General features: G+C 45.1%; 2 protein-coding genes across 13 annotated transcripts in view; one reads left to right on the top strand and one right to left on the bottom strand.

Moving 5' to 3' along the window:
- Kif24 (kinesin family member 24) overlaps positions 1-2,347 on the top strand; it is a 74,956-nt gene extending 72,609 nt beyond the window's left edge. For 3 of the 7 annotated variants that reach the window (XM_030253079.1, XM_017319913.2, XM_006537551.2), the window contains exon 11: positions 59-2,347. In XM_030253079.1, the coding sequence (XP_030108939.1) occupies positions 59-199 (141 nt within the window). In that variant the 3' untranslated portion in view covers positions 200-2,347. The remainder of the gene's footprint in view (positions 1-58) is intronic. The other 4 variants (XM_006537549.4, XM_030253078.1, XM_030253077.1 and 1 more) reach the window with 2 other exon arrangements.
- Positions 2,348-2,544: 197 nt separating this feature from the next.
- Positions 2,545-14,573, bottom strand: part of Ubap1 (ubiquitin-associated protein 1) — a 40,771-nt gene continuing 28,742 nt past the window's right edge. For 4 of the 6 annotated variants that reach the window (NM_023305.3, XM_006538198.4, XM_006538196.3 and 1 more), the window contains 4 exons: positions 12,441-13,364; positions 4,954-5,136; positions 4,114-4,215; positions 2,545-3,630 (listed from right to left, as the gene is read on the bottom strand). In NM_023305.3, coding sequence (NP_075794.3) covers positions 3,490-3,630; positions 4,114-4,215; positions 4,954-5,136; positions 12,441-13,364 — 1,350 coding nt within the window. In that variant the 3' untranslated portion in view covers positions 2,545-3,489. The remainder of the gene's footprint in view (positions 3,631-4,113; positions 4,216-4,953; positions 5,137-12,440; positions 13,365-14,573) is intronic. The other 2 variants (NM_001290454.1, NM_001355509.1) reach the window with 2 other exon arrangements.

Below are 14,573 nucleotides of genomic sequence, written 5' to 3'. Positions count from 1 at the left end.
GATGATCTGACAGACAGCCGTCAAGTGAAAAGGCTCCAGTTGTGTTGTTTCTCCTCAGGATTTTGAAGATTTTGTGACCCAGCTGGATGAAATCATGGCTTTGAAGTCCAGGTGCATCCAAAGTCTGAGAAGCCAGCTACAGCTCTACCTCACCAGCCACAGGCCCGCTGCAGCCCCCGAAAGAACTGTGGTGTCTTAGAGCATGTCTCACTCTGGATGGACACTGCTGTGCTCTCTGGGGCTGGAAGAGGCTCTGCCAGGGCCTTCCTAAAAACGACCCCTCCCTGTCCTGCCCCTAGGGTCAACCTAGCCATACATGGCCTTGGATGACCCACTACTCAGGGACAGACCTCATCTCAACTCCCAACTACAGGGCCACCTGTAACAAAGTACTAGGCTGAAAGCCTTCATGTCCCCTTTTATTTGGGGCTCAGAGTAGTAGTCACTTTGCCAACCTGCATCTGTAGGGACTTGGTCTATTAACTTTGTAGATGTCCTAAATTTGAGGATAAGACTAGGATGTTTAATGTTAACTTGGACATCGGAGGTCAGAGGTTAGGGAGCACAAGTTGAGCCAACAGCCTTATTGCTGACAGTGCCTTTCTGTCTTCAAAGACACTGGTACCAGCCAGGCAGTCAGGTGAACTCCTTCCCAGCAGGGAGTGGAAATTTAGTTTTGGAAATTATAAAATGAACAACTCTTTTTTTGTTTTGGTTTGGTTGTTTTTGTTTTGGTTTGGTTTTGGTTTTTCGAGACAGGGTTTCTCTGTATATCCCTGGCTGGCCTGGAACTCACTTTGTGGACCAGGCTGGCCTGGAACTCAGAAATCCACCTGCCTCTGCCTCCCAAGTGCTGGGATTAAAGGCGTGAGCCACCACACCTGGCGAACAACTCTTGATATCTTTCTTAAGAGCACCTGAGGTCCAGGGTATGCTTTTAGTTTCCTTCCCTGCAATCCAGCTTTGAGGGTGCCAACAGCAGCACGGTTTTCTCATTAATTTTTCTTTTTTGCTAAAACAGCAGGCCCATGTCAGTGTCTGCCAGCCCTCATAGTTCTTGTGGCAGGTCCTAGCTCCTGTCTATGACTCCTCATTCCCAGTGCCTCTGAATGATTAAACAGGCTGGGAGATCTCAGGCAAGTCTATTGCCAAGGCTTGAGTGGTCCAAGGTACTAGGCCAGCAACACTCAAGGGCCTTTGCTACGGGTGTCTTGGGACTGAGTCTACAGTCAGCAGTCTGAATCTTCTGACACAGCAACAAACACACATCTCTTCAAATGAGTTCTTGCTGTATTGCTGTGTGTGCAGGACAGATGTTACCAGGTACCCTCAAATCATTCTCTACCTTATTTTTGAAGCAAGTGTCTCCCTGTTGATCTACCCAGACTGATTAGCCAACAAGTCCAAAATTCTTGTCTCTCCCTTCCCTTCTCAGACCACCGCTCCAGGCTTTCTTTTGAGACAGTGCCTCTCTATGCAGTCCTGGAGTTCTCTATGTAGACCAGCTCACAAAGTAGTCCTGCCTCACAAATGCCAAGATTAAAGATGTAGCATACACCATTACAACCAGCTACTCCAGGCTTTCTACGCAGTTCTTATGCTTGTACCACATACACTAACTGAACCATCTTCCCATCTCTTGTATCACCTTTTAAACAGAGAGAACCCCAAGGGAAACAGCCTCCAAGAGTCCGTTAGTTTCATAGGTCTTCCTGAGTTAACCTGAGATTCATGTGTCACAGCCTGGGCCCTGAAGCCATTACCACATACATTTAAGAACTCTATGGTTTTAGGATGTTATATTTAAAAAGCCAAGATAAGCCAGGTGTGACACTGTTCATGTGTAACCCCAGCATCTGGGATGCTGAGGACTAAATTCAAAGGAATTAGCCGGGCAGCAGAGGATTATGGTCTAAACCTGGACTATAGTGAGGTCTGGCTCTATAAAAGAGCTGAAAGGCTTGTCTGGCAGCCACGGGCAGTGCTTGAACTGACCACCAGATGGCAGCCTGTTCCTAGCTTAAGGCCTCTCACATAACCACTAAAAATCAGAGGCCATTCCCAACCAAGAACACCAAAAGGATGTGGGATTCTACTAAAGATAAGTACTAGAAATTTTAAGGATGAACTGTCAGCTATAGGAGCACCACTGAGAGCCGGGGAAGCACTTTAACCTTGCCTGTGACTGGTAGTAGTCACAAGCAAAGGGACTTGACTTGTCATATTTTAAAGGATACCTCAAAACCTGTATACCCCTTCTCCACTTTAGCAAGAAAGCATATACCCTTGTTCCACAGGCTGCACTAGACCAGGTTTAGAGAGTCTGTATTTATAAAACAAAAAAAAACCAAAAAAACAAAAAAAAAAAGATGAGACAGGATGGCCAGCCTCTGAGTCCCATAGGCCCTCAGTGGGAAAAGGATACTGATATGAAAGGGACAACTAGGCTCTGTTCCAGGCCAGAAATGACTGTGCTACCCGTAATCTACCCACTGTCCTGAGTCAAACCATTTTTCAAAATAAAGAGGTTAAGGCAGCATGGCATACCTTTTAGATTTTTATTAGTAGTTCTCTGAAGAATCAAAATAGTTAGCAAATTACTTTAGATTCAAGACTGTATTATATCCTTTGTATTTAGATCTTTAATATTGTAGAACATAATACAAACAAACCAAAGAGACTGGTTTCTATGCCTAGGTGTTATTCATTGTGTCATCCTAAAGCAGGGCTGGAGGAGGCTGTTCAAGAACTGGGGGTTAGTGCTGAGTGACAAGTCGTGGCCTGTTTTCTCACCCATGTGCTGGAAAGGGCCAATGATACTCAAAACTGACAGCTTCCTAGCACAGGGGCTCCAATGCCCCGGGCAGCAGAGGATTATGGTCTAAGCCAAAAGAAACAGTCTGGACAGGGGCAAATGGGAACTGCCTGGCAGAAGAGGCAGACTTTGCCCCATGAAGAAAAGTGCATCTTTGTACCGCAGAGACACTCCAGAACCAGTGTAACACTAGGGCTGTCGGGGAAGGCGGGCCCAGGAAGACCCTCTCAGTTGCATTCCACTTGGGTTAGAGCCCAGTCTGACAGTGGTGCAGCAGAGAGGAGAGGAAAGGATCTAGCCCCAAAACAGCAGCAGTCTGCTCCTCCTGTCTTCCCACTCTTCTTGGTAGCCAGGCCAGGTTTTGGCTGAGAACATTAGAGACCCCAGAAAGAACCAAGTATTCCTTCTGAAAGCCCAAAGTGGGAAGGACACTTCTCAAAACACAGGTATGTTTAATATGGAAGGAACCAATAGAGAGCATATATGCCCAAATCTTCCTACTTTCCCCCAGCTCAGGCCTGGGCTCACAGAGACTAACAAGTGTCAACTCCACATCCGACCTTCTAACCCCCAAAGAAAATCTGGAAGCATGTCCCGTCTTCCCCACAAGTGAGCTGTGCAGAGCCTCCTTGGGGAATGGTGGTGCTGTGGCAGGGCCGTAGCAGGGCCAGGTCTCAGCTGGCTCCAGCCCGGGCCATGAGGTCTTCCAGAGCATTGTCCTGGTCATTGTTGTGTAATAGCAAAACTTCCTTAATGTCTTTCAGTTCAAAGCCCATTTCCTTAAATTTGCTCATTAACTGAAGAAACTCCATCATCTATGGGATAAAGGAGAACAAATTTTTTTCAGAAAGAGTTGAGCCACGCAGAGCAGCTGAATGTAGGTGTATACTGCAGGTGAAGATTCTGCCTCCTTCAAGCAGTCCCATGGGTCTTTAAGGTTCCCTCGAAAGTAACAATTCACTTGCTGACCTCTGGACGAGCTCCTGCCCACATGAATATTCCCACCAAGACAAAGTATTTAACCCCTAAAGTATGCTTTCTAGATAGAAGGGAAGGCAAAAAGACTATCAACAGTCACTGTCTTCCAAAAGCCTGGCTTTTAGCGCAACTCTACTTCCCCTTCCTATCACTGGGATTCAACTCCATGTTTTATCTATACTAAATGCAAGACTCCTTGTCTGGACACTGGAGTCTGTCTTTGACTGCTTCTGCCTACAGTGACTAGTAAGAAAAGGCAGTGCAGGGGCCAGGGAGTACAGCAGTCAACTCTGCTCCTGTGAATGCATAAAGGTTCTTACCTTTTCTTCTGAACACTGGTGCATTTCCAGAGCCTCTTCCACTAAAAGAGGGTCAAAACCCTTCTCACAAAGCTGTCCGTGTGCAAAGAGATAGTCGAGAATCTAAGGAAAGAAACAAGGCTTGAGCTCCTCCTGTTACTCCTGAGTCGAGAGCTTTAGACCATCTGTGTGAAGCTGCCTCCCTGTCCCTCCCCAGTTATCAGGCCCAGACTGCCTAGCACAGCATAACCTCAATAATGACTTGGTAAACAAACCGGCACGCCCTTCTAGAAATGAGCAGCCACATCCCAAAGGAGGTACTGTCACAGCTGACTCAACCCAGAAGATCAGCTCAGCCAGAGTAGGATAATAGTCTTCTAGAAAAATACAGTGCATGTCAGAAAATGTCCCCAAGGCAGAGGACTATAGTATGCTATTCACAGCGTCCTGCACAGCCATGACAAAAGTTTCTAGAGGTAAGCCGAGTAGTGGGATATATCTGTAATGCTAGCGGTCAGGACTGAGTCCAATGCCAGCCTCAGCTACCTCAGTTCGGAGCAGCCTGGCCTACACAAGACCCTATCTCAAAAAGAAGTGTAGATCTAACCATATGCTCAGTTTTGTACTCTCTAGAGGTACAAAGGGGTGGATAATGACAACAGATCCAGCCCTCCCACCCCCCAGGCTTTCTCAGACTCTCAAGGACTACTGTTCAACTTCTGGTCCCTGATGATAGCCCAAGGCTCCACATACCCACACGGGAGGAGGCTGGAGTTGCAGGCACTTGAGGACCTCAAGATCACAACTCTAACTTGAGGTCACCATGCTCCCCCACCCACACCTTACAGACCAGCACCTCACCTGCTCAATATTCTCTCCTTTCTTTCTCATGGCTCTCAGGACACAATCATATGAGTAGCCCATGTTGACTACTGTCTCTACACATTGCCGCTCACTCGGAGACAGTGCCTGCAGTTCCAAATAGGCCTGGGGACAGCTAGGCATGTTGGGCACTTGTGACACTGAGAAATTTAGAGGGGTTACCTGACAATAGAAAAACAAGATCACGGTAAGATGAGTTGAGGCCCAGGTTGCTGTCCAGGCATTGTGGGTTGGAAAGAAGAGAGGTACTGAGTACCAGCCAAAAAGAAAAGCTAGGAAACACCAGCAACCCTTGGAGCCCTCACCCGCAGTTCCTGCATGTTCAGACAGCACATGCTATTCCATGCCCTGATCCCTGTAACTTGAAAATCAGTTCTGAGTCTGAACCTACCTACAGAATGAATGTTTGAGGGCTGTGCAGATTTCTCTGTGTCCTTTCATTAGCCCCTAACTCTATTTTGGTTAAGACTCAGTCACTGCAGACATTGCTACTCTGTAACTGACTATCCTAGTCTCACTCTTGCCTCTCACTGGTCATGGCTAGCTCAGGGCCTCAGGATTTTGAGGGCACTTACCTTTGCCTCATACCACATAACTTGGCTTCATTCCCTGCTAAAGCTGCTGTCCTTTGCAGTGAAGATGGAAGGAAGGAGTATTAGCCATACTAGGCTAGACTCCTAGGCAGTCTACTGCATGGCTACAAGCATGCTGCTCCCTGCCACCGGACCTCCCTAGTATCACCTGATTGGTTCACCTCTGATAATGAAGCCTAAGGCACAAAGGCAGCTCAGCTCACTCCCAGGCCACAGGAACAAAATTGCAGGCTTCCAAGAACCAAAGAAAACATTTTATAATTTTCCTTGTTTCCTTTTTAAGCAAGGCAGTAAGTAGTCAGTCCTCTGTCCTAAAGCAAGTTCTGCTATAACCGCATGTTCTCAAACTGAAGAGAGCCAGGAGGATCACAGGCATGTAGGCTGACAGCTTCCACTGAACTGTGTCACCTGTAACATACTCTAAGCAGTCCATTCCTAGGGGCTTCAGTAGGCTACAGCAGCCATGGAAGATCAGAAGCTAAAGCAGTCTAGCCACTTTGCAGACTCAAGATTATATGGCCCTTCTCAGGAGCAGACTCTGTGTGGACTCAAGACACAGCTTCCTAAAAAAGTAAAGGCAGCTCTCACATGAGCCCAGCCAAAATGCCAGGACTATTCTTCCACCATGTGTACTTCTCCCTTTAAAAAGCCCCATGAACACCTGCTAGAATGTGGGTATATGTTTCTAAATTACACACACTTTTAGAAAGTGCAGTCCCCTAACAGCTGTGCTTTGGGAGTATTTTGTCCTTCAAGTAAGTGTGGCTGAAGGAAGGCCTGATAAAATTCTTTGATCTAGTTGTATCTTTGTGAATATTAAAATGCAAACCTTTAGGCTAGAGAGAGAGCTCAGCAGTTAAGAGCATTTATTTGTTGCAGAGAAAACCTGGGTTTGGTTGCCAGCATCCACATGCTAGCTTAAAACTATCCATAACTCCAGATCCAGGGAATCTGACACTGCTGAACTCCCCAGGTACTAAGCATGCATGTGCTATATATAAAGTATGTATGTAGGCAAAACATTCATATACATAAACCTACAAAAACATTTAAGCTTATCTCTATATATAGTCATTTTCACATCATTTGTAATAAATATTAGAGATAATGTAATAGCCAATAAGGTATTATAATAAAGTCAGTTAGGTAGTTTTTGTCTCACTATGTAGGCCTAGAATTCTCATTCTATTAAGTAGACTAATCTGGCTTCAAAAAGCAGAGATCTGCCTCCCTCTGTTTCCAGTGTGCTCACACCCAAAGGATTTTCATGGTTGTTTTGGGTTTTTTTTTTTTATGTATATGTTAGCCCATATCTATATATATGTATACACCACACGCATGCCTGATGACTGTAGAGCTCAGAAGAGGTCATGAAATTTAGAACTGGAATTACATGTGGTTATTAGCCACAATATAGGTGCTGGCAACCAAATCTGGGTCCTTTGTAAGTTCTTTTAACCACTGAGCCATCGCTTCAGCTCAATGCATAGGATTTTAAATACTAGGACTGAGCAAAGTATCCTTTCCTTTTTAAATATTACAACTGAAAATACTTTGCTTAATAGAGATAAATGACTCTTCGACATGTTTTATTAATCAAACAGGCACCACACTAATTATGGAGATCCCAAAAGGACAATGTTTAAAAGGATCCCTTATCACTAGGGCTTAAGAAGGAGGAAGGTTGGGCTGGAGAGATGGCTCAGTGGTTAAGAACACTGACTGTTCTTCCAGAGGTCCTGAGTTCAATTCCCAGCAACCACATGGTGCCTCACAACCATCTGTAATGTCCATCCAGTGCCCTCTTCTGGTGTGTCTGAAGACAGTGACAGTGTATCCACATACATGAAATATATCTTTAAAAAAAAAAAAAGGAGAAGGAAGGTCCTCAAGTTAAGGACAGCCTGGGTTATACAGCAAGACTAACTCCAAAAAATGAAAAAGGATTCCTTGTCAAAATTACTAGTACTACGGTGTTTCAAGTCATTTATCGAGGTTATAATCCATGATTATGATTAATGTGAGGGGGCGAGGTTGGTACACCCCTCAGACCCAGATACAACACCATTACTGCATTCTGACAGTGCTACCTTATTAGGAGTCTTGTCAATAAAAAGATAAAATGTAGTTATTGGCAAACATAAAATGGGTATTGGGTTAAGCCCCAGTTTGTAAAGACCCAGGGTGCTCAACACAATAACTAAGTAAGACATATCACTAGTAAATTTCAAACTTTCCAGAGATTGAGAGTAGAGGACTTGAAAAGCTTCCATAGGTGGAAGTGGAGGTGGACAGAGGCAGCCTAAGAATGCCTCTGCAATGCTGGAATCACTGGGGTTTCTTTAGAGAGGCCGGAGATGGCACTGCAGTTAAGAGTACCTATGCTCTTGCCAAGGAGTCAGGTTTCCTTCACAGCACCACATGGCAGCTCACAACTGTAACTCTAGTTCCTGACTTCCTCAGGCACCAGGCATATATACATGTGCACATATATATACATGCAGGCAAACACTCATAAAAATAAAGCAATCTTTTAAAAAGAAGAAGGGCCCAGAGATGGCTCAGGTTAAGGTACTTGCCACAAAACCTGACCACTTTTTGAACCCTAGAAACCATATTGTAGAAGAACAAAACCAGCTCCCACAAGTTGTCTTCTGGCCCGTGTGCTATGGCCGCATACACACAAAACAAATGTGATTAAAAAAAAGTTTTAATGTATAAAAATGTAAAAAAATATACACGGTTGTGGCTAAGTTGACAAAGTACTTAGCATGCAGAGAACCCTGGGCTGGATCCTAAGCAGATCTGTAATCCTAGCACTCAGGATGCAGAAGCAATGGATCAAGTTCGAGGCCAGCCTGGGTCAATAAGACTTTGCCAAAAACAAAAGCAGAAAACTACAGAAATTTCAGCAATGGTTTTAAAAGAAACAGGGAAACAAAATTAGAAAAGGAGCAAGCTCCTTTTCTGCACATCTGCAATCCCAGCATTCAAAAGGCTGAAGCACATCAAGGACAGGGCTGGAGAAGCGACTCTATTGGTAAAGGCTTTCAACACACGATGCGGAGCTGACTTAAATCCCTAGCATACATGGAGGCGCACGGCTGTAATCCCAGTGCCTATCCTCATCAAAAACCTTCAGCAATGTACAAAGTGACTACAGAAGATACGTCCGTCCTCCATGTGAGCATATGTACACAAAGATAAAGGATAGCCTTGGCTACATAGTGAACAGACAAGCTACACAATGAGACCCTGCCTCAAACACATACATTCAGCTGTGTGAGATGACAGGGATAAATCCCAGCAGATTATTGAAAAACCAGACACAATGGTATGGATACCTACAGTCCAGCAACTGGGGAAAAGAAGGTATGGATTACCAAAATCCAAGGGGAACCTAGGCAGCATAGTAAAACCAACTCCCTCCATTCCATCAGAGAATAAATGAGGGAGAGTTTAATGACTTCAAAATACCTGACTGAAGAGCTGGAGAAAAGGAGATGTCAAGAGCTATTCTGTAACATTTTTGCTTTGCTTAGTGGGTTTGTTTTAATTCCTTGACATTCTGCCCAAGCTGGTCTCAAACTCATTCATGGTCTCACCAGTTTGGTAATGCCATTCCAGGAGGCACAGGCAGGTTTCTGTAAGACCTAGGCCAGTATGTAAGACCTAGGCCACTGTGAGTTTTAAGCTAGCCAGTATTACACATAAATCCCTGTCTAAAAAAAAAAAAAAGAAGAAAGAAAGGAATAAAAATAACAAAAAGAATGGAGATGACAACAAAAGTTCATGGGCTCAACAATCGTCCTGCCTCTGCCTTCTGAGTAGAGGGACTACACACATTCCTGGCAAAGTGGCTCACCAGGTTAAAGGCACTTCTTTCTCATCCAAGCCTGACAACCTAAGCCAGAGTCGTAGAGACCAAGTAAAGGTGGCAGGAGAGACCAGGCTCCAGAGTTGTTCTCTGACATATATATAAAATATATAAAATCCTAAACACATTAGAAGGCTTAAAAGCCAAAGGATTCTAAATGCTGGAAACAATTTCAAAGAGAAATTTATATAACTCTAGCACCTAGGAGGTATAAGCAGAACTCCCCTGGCCCCAAGTTCCAGGCAGCTAGGGCTGAGTTTCTAAAAACCAAGGAGAAAAAAAGAAAATATAAAGATCAATAAGTGCTATAGTTTGTTTAATGGCGTCCTGGCTGGTTCTACGTGTCAGCTTTCAACGTAACACAAGCTGGAGTTATCACAGAAAAGGGAGCCTTCTTTGAGGAAATGCCTCCAATGAGCTCCAGCTATCAGGCATTTTCTCAATCAGTGATCAAGGGTGGGAAGGCCCATTGTGGGTGGTGCCATCCCTGGACTGGTAATCTTAGGTTCTGTAAGAGAGCAAGCTGAGCAAGACAGGGGAAGCAATCCAGTAAGCAGCATCCCTCCATGGCCTCTGCATCAGCTCCTGCCTCCAAGTTCCTACCCTGTGTGAGTTCCAGTCCTGACTTCCTTTGTTAATGAACAGCAATGTTGAAGTGTAAGCTAAATAAACCCTTTCCTCCCCAACTTGCTTCGTGGGCATGATGTTTTGTGCTGGAATAGAAACCCTAAAACAGCCGGGCGTGGTGGCGCACACCTTTAATCCCAGCATTTGGGAGGCAGAGGCAGGCAGATTTCTGAGTTCAAGGTCAGCCTGGTCTACAGAGTGAGTTCCAGGACAGCCAGGGCTACACAGAGAAACCCTGTCTCGAAAAAACCAAAAAAAAAAAAAAAAGAAAAAAAAAAGAAAAAAAAAAAGAAACCCCTAAGACAATAGCTATAATTAATAAATTGAGAGTCAGAGAAATCTACATGGAAAGTGGTCTCCTGCAGAACCTGCAAGTGGAAGGAGCCTGACTGTGAGTGTATAAAATGGATAAGAGGCCCGGGGCATAAAGAGCTTCACTGAAAAGCAGAACAAAGACTCTGAAGGCCTGAGAGGCAGTTCCATACTACCTAAGAATAAGGGCCCATTTCATGACTGTTGTCAAAAGGACCTATGAGTTCCTTAACTACTAATGTTATTTTATATAAACAGTAAACCATGAAATCAAAACCTGAATAGTGAAACTGAATAGCCATCTAACCTGGTAGTGGTGGTACACCCAAGAGGCAGAGGCAGAGGCAGAGGCAGAGGCAGAGGCAGAGGCAGAGGCAGAGGCAGAGGCAGAGGCAGAGGCAGAGGCAGGCAACTACCTGTGAGTTTGGCAGATGTAAAGAAAGATAAAGTTCTACAGCACAGCAGGGCTAGATAGAGAAACCAATCTCAAGAAAAGAAAGGAAAGAAAAGAGAAAAAGATAAGATAGTCAGAGCCTGGCTCCAGGCACAGTTCTGATAACGCTCCCATCTGGGGGGTGCGGGGTGCACCACTCTGGGCCGTGGGCACCATGATCATGGAGAAATGTGCTTCTCTCATTGAGGATCCCCAGGCCTCACGCTATGAAGACCTAGCTGGGAACCAGGCTTTGCCACAAGGGAGATAATCAAGATAATCAAGACTCCCTTAAAGGAACACCACAACTCCAGCTGTTCAGACCTATAAATGAAAGCAAGTTCACCAAGACACAGGCCTCTTCTGACCCTGAAGGTCAGGTCATCTGGCCAAACAATGGCTAATGGTCGGTGTTCTGGTTGAAAAAGAGCTCTACTGTTAGTTCTCTGATTTTGTTCGCTAAAGGTTCATCTAAATGAGGCTGGGTGCTGGCTGAGCAACCCCTATCTTCCCAGGGTGCTTTTCACGTACCTAAAGCATCATTTACCTAAGGTCCTGAGTTCAATTCCCAGCAACCACGCGGGGTCTGATGCCCTTTCTGGTGTGTCTGAAGAGAGCAATGGTGAATATGTAAAAATATTTTAAAAGCTTTAAAAAAAATTAAAAATAAAAACACCTATGAGCTAGTGTAGCATGAGCCTCTGGGACTTCTAAGATTTAAAGCTCAGGATACAGAAACATGTTGTGGGGCTGCACCACATCAGGAACTAAGCTTATGCTATGTGACAAAGAAACTGCCCTGTTTTGCCCCCATTTTATGTAGCAAAATAGATTTTCTATGGGGTTAGGAAAGTTGTAATCTTTTTATTACTCCATCCTAATATATTAAAGGTGTGAGTACCCTTAGCCCTCTTTTTTCAAACTGACCAGTGCATACTGTTGACAGGAGAAAAAAAAAAAATCACACAACTACAATCTATAGATTTAATAACAGATTTCTAACAGTTGCTAGGAACCATGTGGTCTGAAGAAATGTAATCCCAAAGAGCCACATTGTGATTCTTTAAAAAAGGGAGGGCGTAGAACCGGAAAGCTAGGAAAGGAGAAACATCCATCTGCAAGTCTAGAAAGAAAATGGGTAACAGAGACGACTACATAGCCAGGCACTGGGATGCACACTTGTAATCCCAGCACGCAAGAGGTGGAGGCAGGAGATCTAGGCCATATAGGAAGACCTTGTCTCAACTAAAACCACCAAGACAAAACCTATTAAGACATAGCAGCACTAAAAGGAACCACGATTAGACAGAGAAATACAATTCACAAGAGTTGTGTTGTCTCTTATATTTACAAAGGGAAAGATCCTAAAGATGCAGGGAGGTAAACATTAAGCAAGCGTTGGCTGGGGATGTAGTGTGGTGGCAGAGTGCCTGGGTTTGATCCCTAGCACTGAAGAACAAAAAATAAATACACAAGCTGCCCTCAGGAAAAGAAGCAGAATTCTATCAGAAAACAAAGCCATTCTCCACGCACTATCAATCACTAAGGCTTGTGGGAAGCAAGTCTGCTGCTAAGTGGGATCACTGAGCCGCCTTTGGAATAAAGAGTAGGACTGACAACTTACTGTGGGACATGGATCTGGAGGTGATGATTCTTCTGTACACACAGACACGCTAGACAGGGAAGGCATCTGGGAGGATGTCAGTGTTGGCACCTCTGTGCCACTGTTCAAGTTCAAAGCTGAAAGCCCAAGAGTGTGGTCCCCATTGAGCTCACTGGCACTGCTTTGGGTGGAAGGCTTTAGGAGACTCCGGGATGCGCCACTTCGGAGGCAGGATGTGCTATGGAAAGTGCTCGCAAGCTTGACTGTCTTCTGATTGCTGTCATCAGAGTCAAGTTTGGGGAAGGAGAGAGATTTGATATTGCTTACTGTAGGAATAGGGGGGAGGGACACTTTGGAAGACAGCGACATCTTTTCACAGTTGCCCAACTGTGGTAAGGTTATAAAGCCATTGGGTTTATGAAGAGGCTTGAAGTCTAAGGTTGCCTGCTCCAAGGATGCCAAGACCTCCTCATCCTGTAACACAGCCCCCGAGCTTCCCCGGGCTGTGTTACTGTCCAGTAACTGAGCCATTATGGGTCCAGTGGTTCCTACCAGAATGTTTCTCAGCTCTTCCTTCTCATCAATGGTTTTTAACTCCAGATTATCAAATGGGTCCTCTTCACACTCGAAGTCAGCAGGATTGAAGTCTGCCTTTGTGTGGGGTGGGCTGAGAACTTTCTGCTTTGTGGCACTACTGCTGACCCGAGTTGGAGTGAGGATGTTGTTGTGCTGTAAGCTGGCAAGGATGGGGTTAATAGGAGGTGGCATTGTGGCTGTATTGTGAGTCTTGGGGAAGCTCACTTTGCTGTCACCCTCTGGACCACTCTTGGAATTCACTTTAGCTTCTGCTTCCTCGGCCTTCCGCTCTGCTTCCCGCTGAGCTTCTTGGATTAGTTTAATATCTTCAGCCCACTCAATGGTTTTCTTTTCCAAGGAGAAGTCATACTGCAGAGACACAGCAGAGAGAGGAGGTGTGAGCCCAGGGGCTGCTCTCCCCTACCCAACTCAGTCCTGTGTGTGAAGTACAGCAGGCAGCACTTCAGCACACGGCTGAGCCTCACTGAGGAATACTGAGACTTCCAATGTCCAAATCCCAGGTTAGCTGTATAAACTAACTCTACACATCGGACCAAAGGGAATTTGCCACATCTTTTGCTTCTCTTCGCCTATCCCCTCCCTAATTCTACATGGCTAGAGGAAAAGGTAAGCCACACACTCAAGGAAGCCATCCTGATGACCCATCTGTTTTAAAATGTATGGCACTCACCTCTATCAGTCATCTCTGGTACATACCTGCAAGTACATGCACTTAATATGTAAACTCACACCATGTCCTGCTATTGGCAGCAGCCCCACAGGCCATCTTTGGATCTCTATTATGTAGCACAATATCCTTCAAAGATCCTATGCTCAGTAATGACAGCACCTAACCCTGAAGGAACAAGTTTAGGGGCACCATGAAAGAGCTTGCTGGGTTGCTTTGTTTGCTTGAGCAGAACCAAAGACCCGAACCCAGGGCCTTGTACATGGGAAGTGCTCTACCATAAGCCCATGAGCACCTTTCATGGGTTAACTCTACAGATTACCTAAAACCCCTTAGTAATTACCACTATCCCTACTTTACAGGGATCACGCCCACAGTCATAAGCCAGAAGTACTGGATCTGAAGCTGGCCAGCTGTGCTGTCAATCCACTATTGGGCTGTAATGAATATACTGCAGTCAGAATTCAAGGAGACAGATTACTTGGTGCCTAGTTCAGCAATACAATTGTTACAATCAGGACAAGGTTAGCATGGCCCTGCACAAGAAAGACACACTAAACTGGGCGTGGTGGCGCACGCCTTTAATCCCAGCACTCGGGGGGCAGAGGCAGGTGGATTTCTGAGTTCCAGGCCAGCCCGGTCTACAGAGTGAGTTCCAGGACAGCCAGGGCTACACAGAGAAACCCTGTCTCAAAAAACCAAAATAAAAAGAAAGACACACTAAACCATGAAGCAGCAGTCTATACTTTGCAGATGAATAATGAAGTCAGCAGGCCCTTTGTCTGTTCTTCTTTCTAAGGTATACTCTCAAAAAGTCTCCTTCCTCTACTTTCAACACAGAAAAGGGGAAGGGAAACAGAAACCAAACATGATGGCTCATGTGCAAGACA

Source organism: Mus musculus, chromosome 4 (assembly GCF_000001635.26).
Source record: "Mus musculus strain C57BL/6J chromosome 4, GRCm38.p6 C57BL/6J".
NCBI classification, from domain to species: domain Eukaryota; kingdom Metazoa; phylum Chordata; class Mammalia; order Rodentia; family Muridae; genus Mus; species Mus musculus.
Note: the sequence above shows the minus strand (reverse complement) of the source record. Positions and strands in the feature narration are given on the sequence as shown.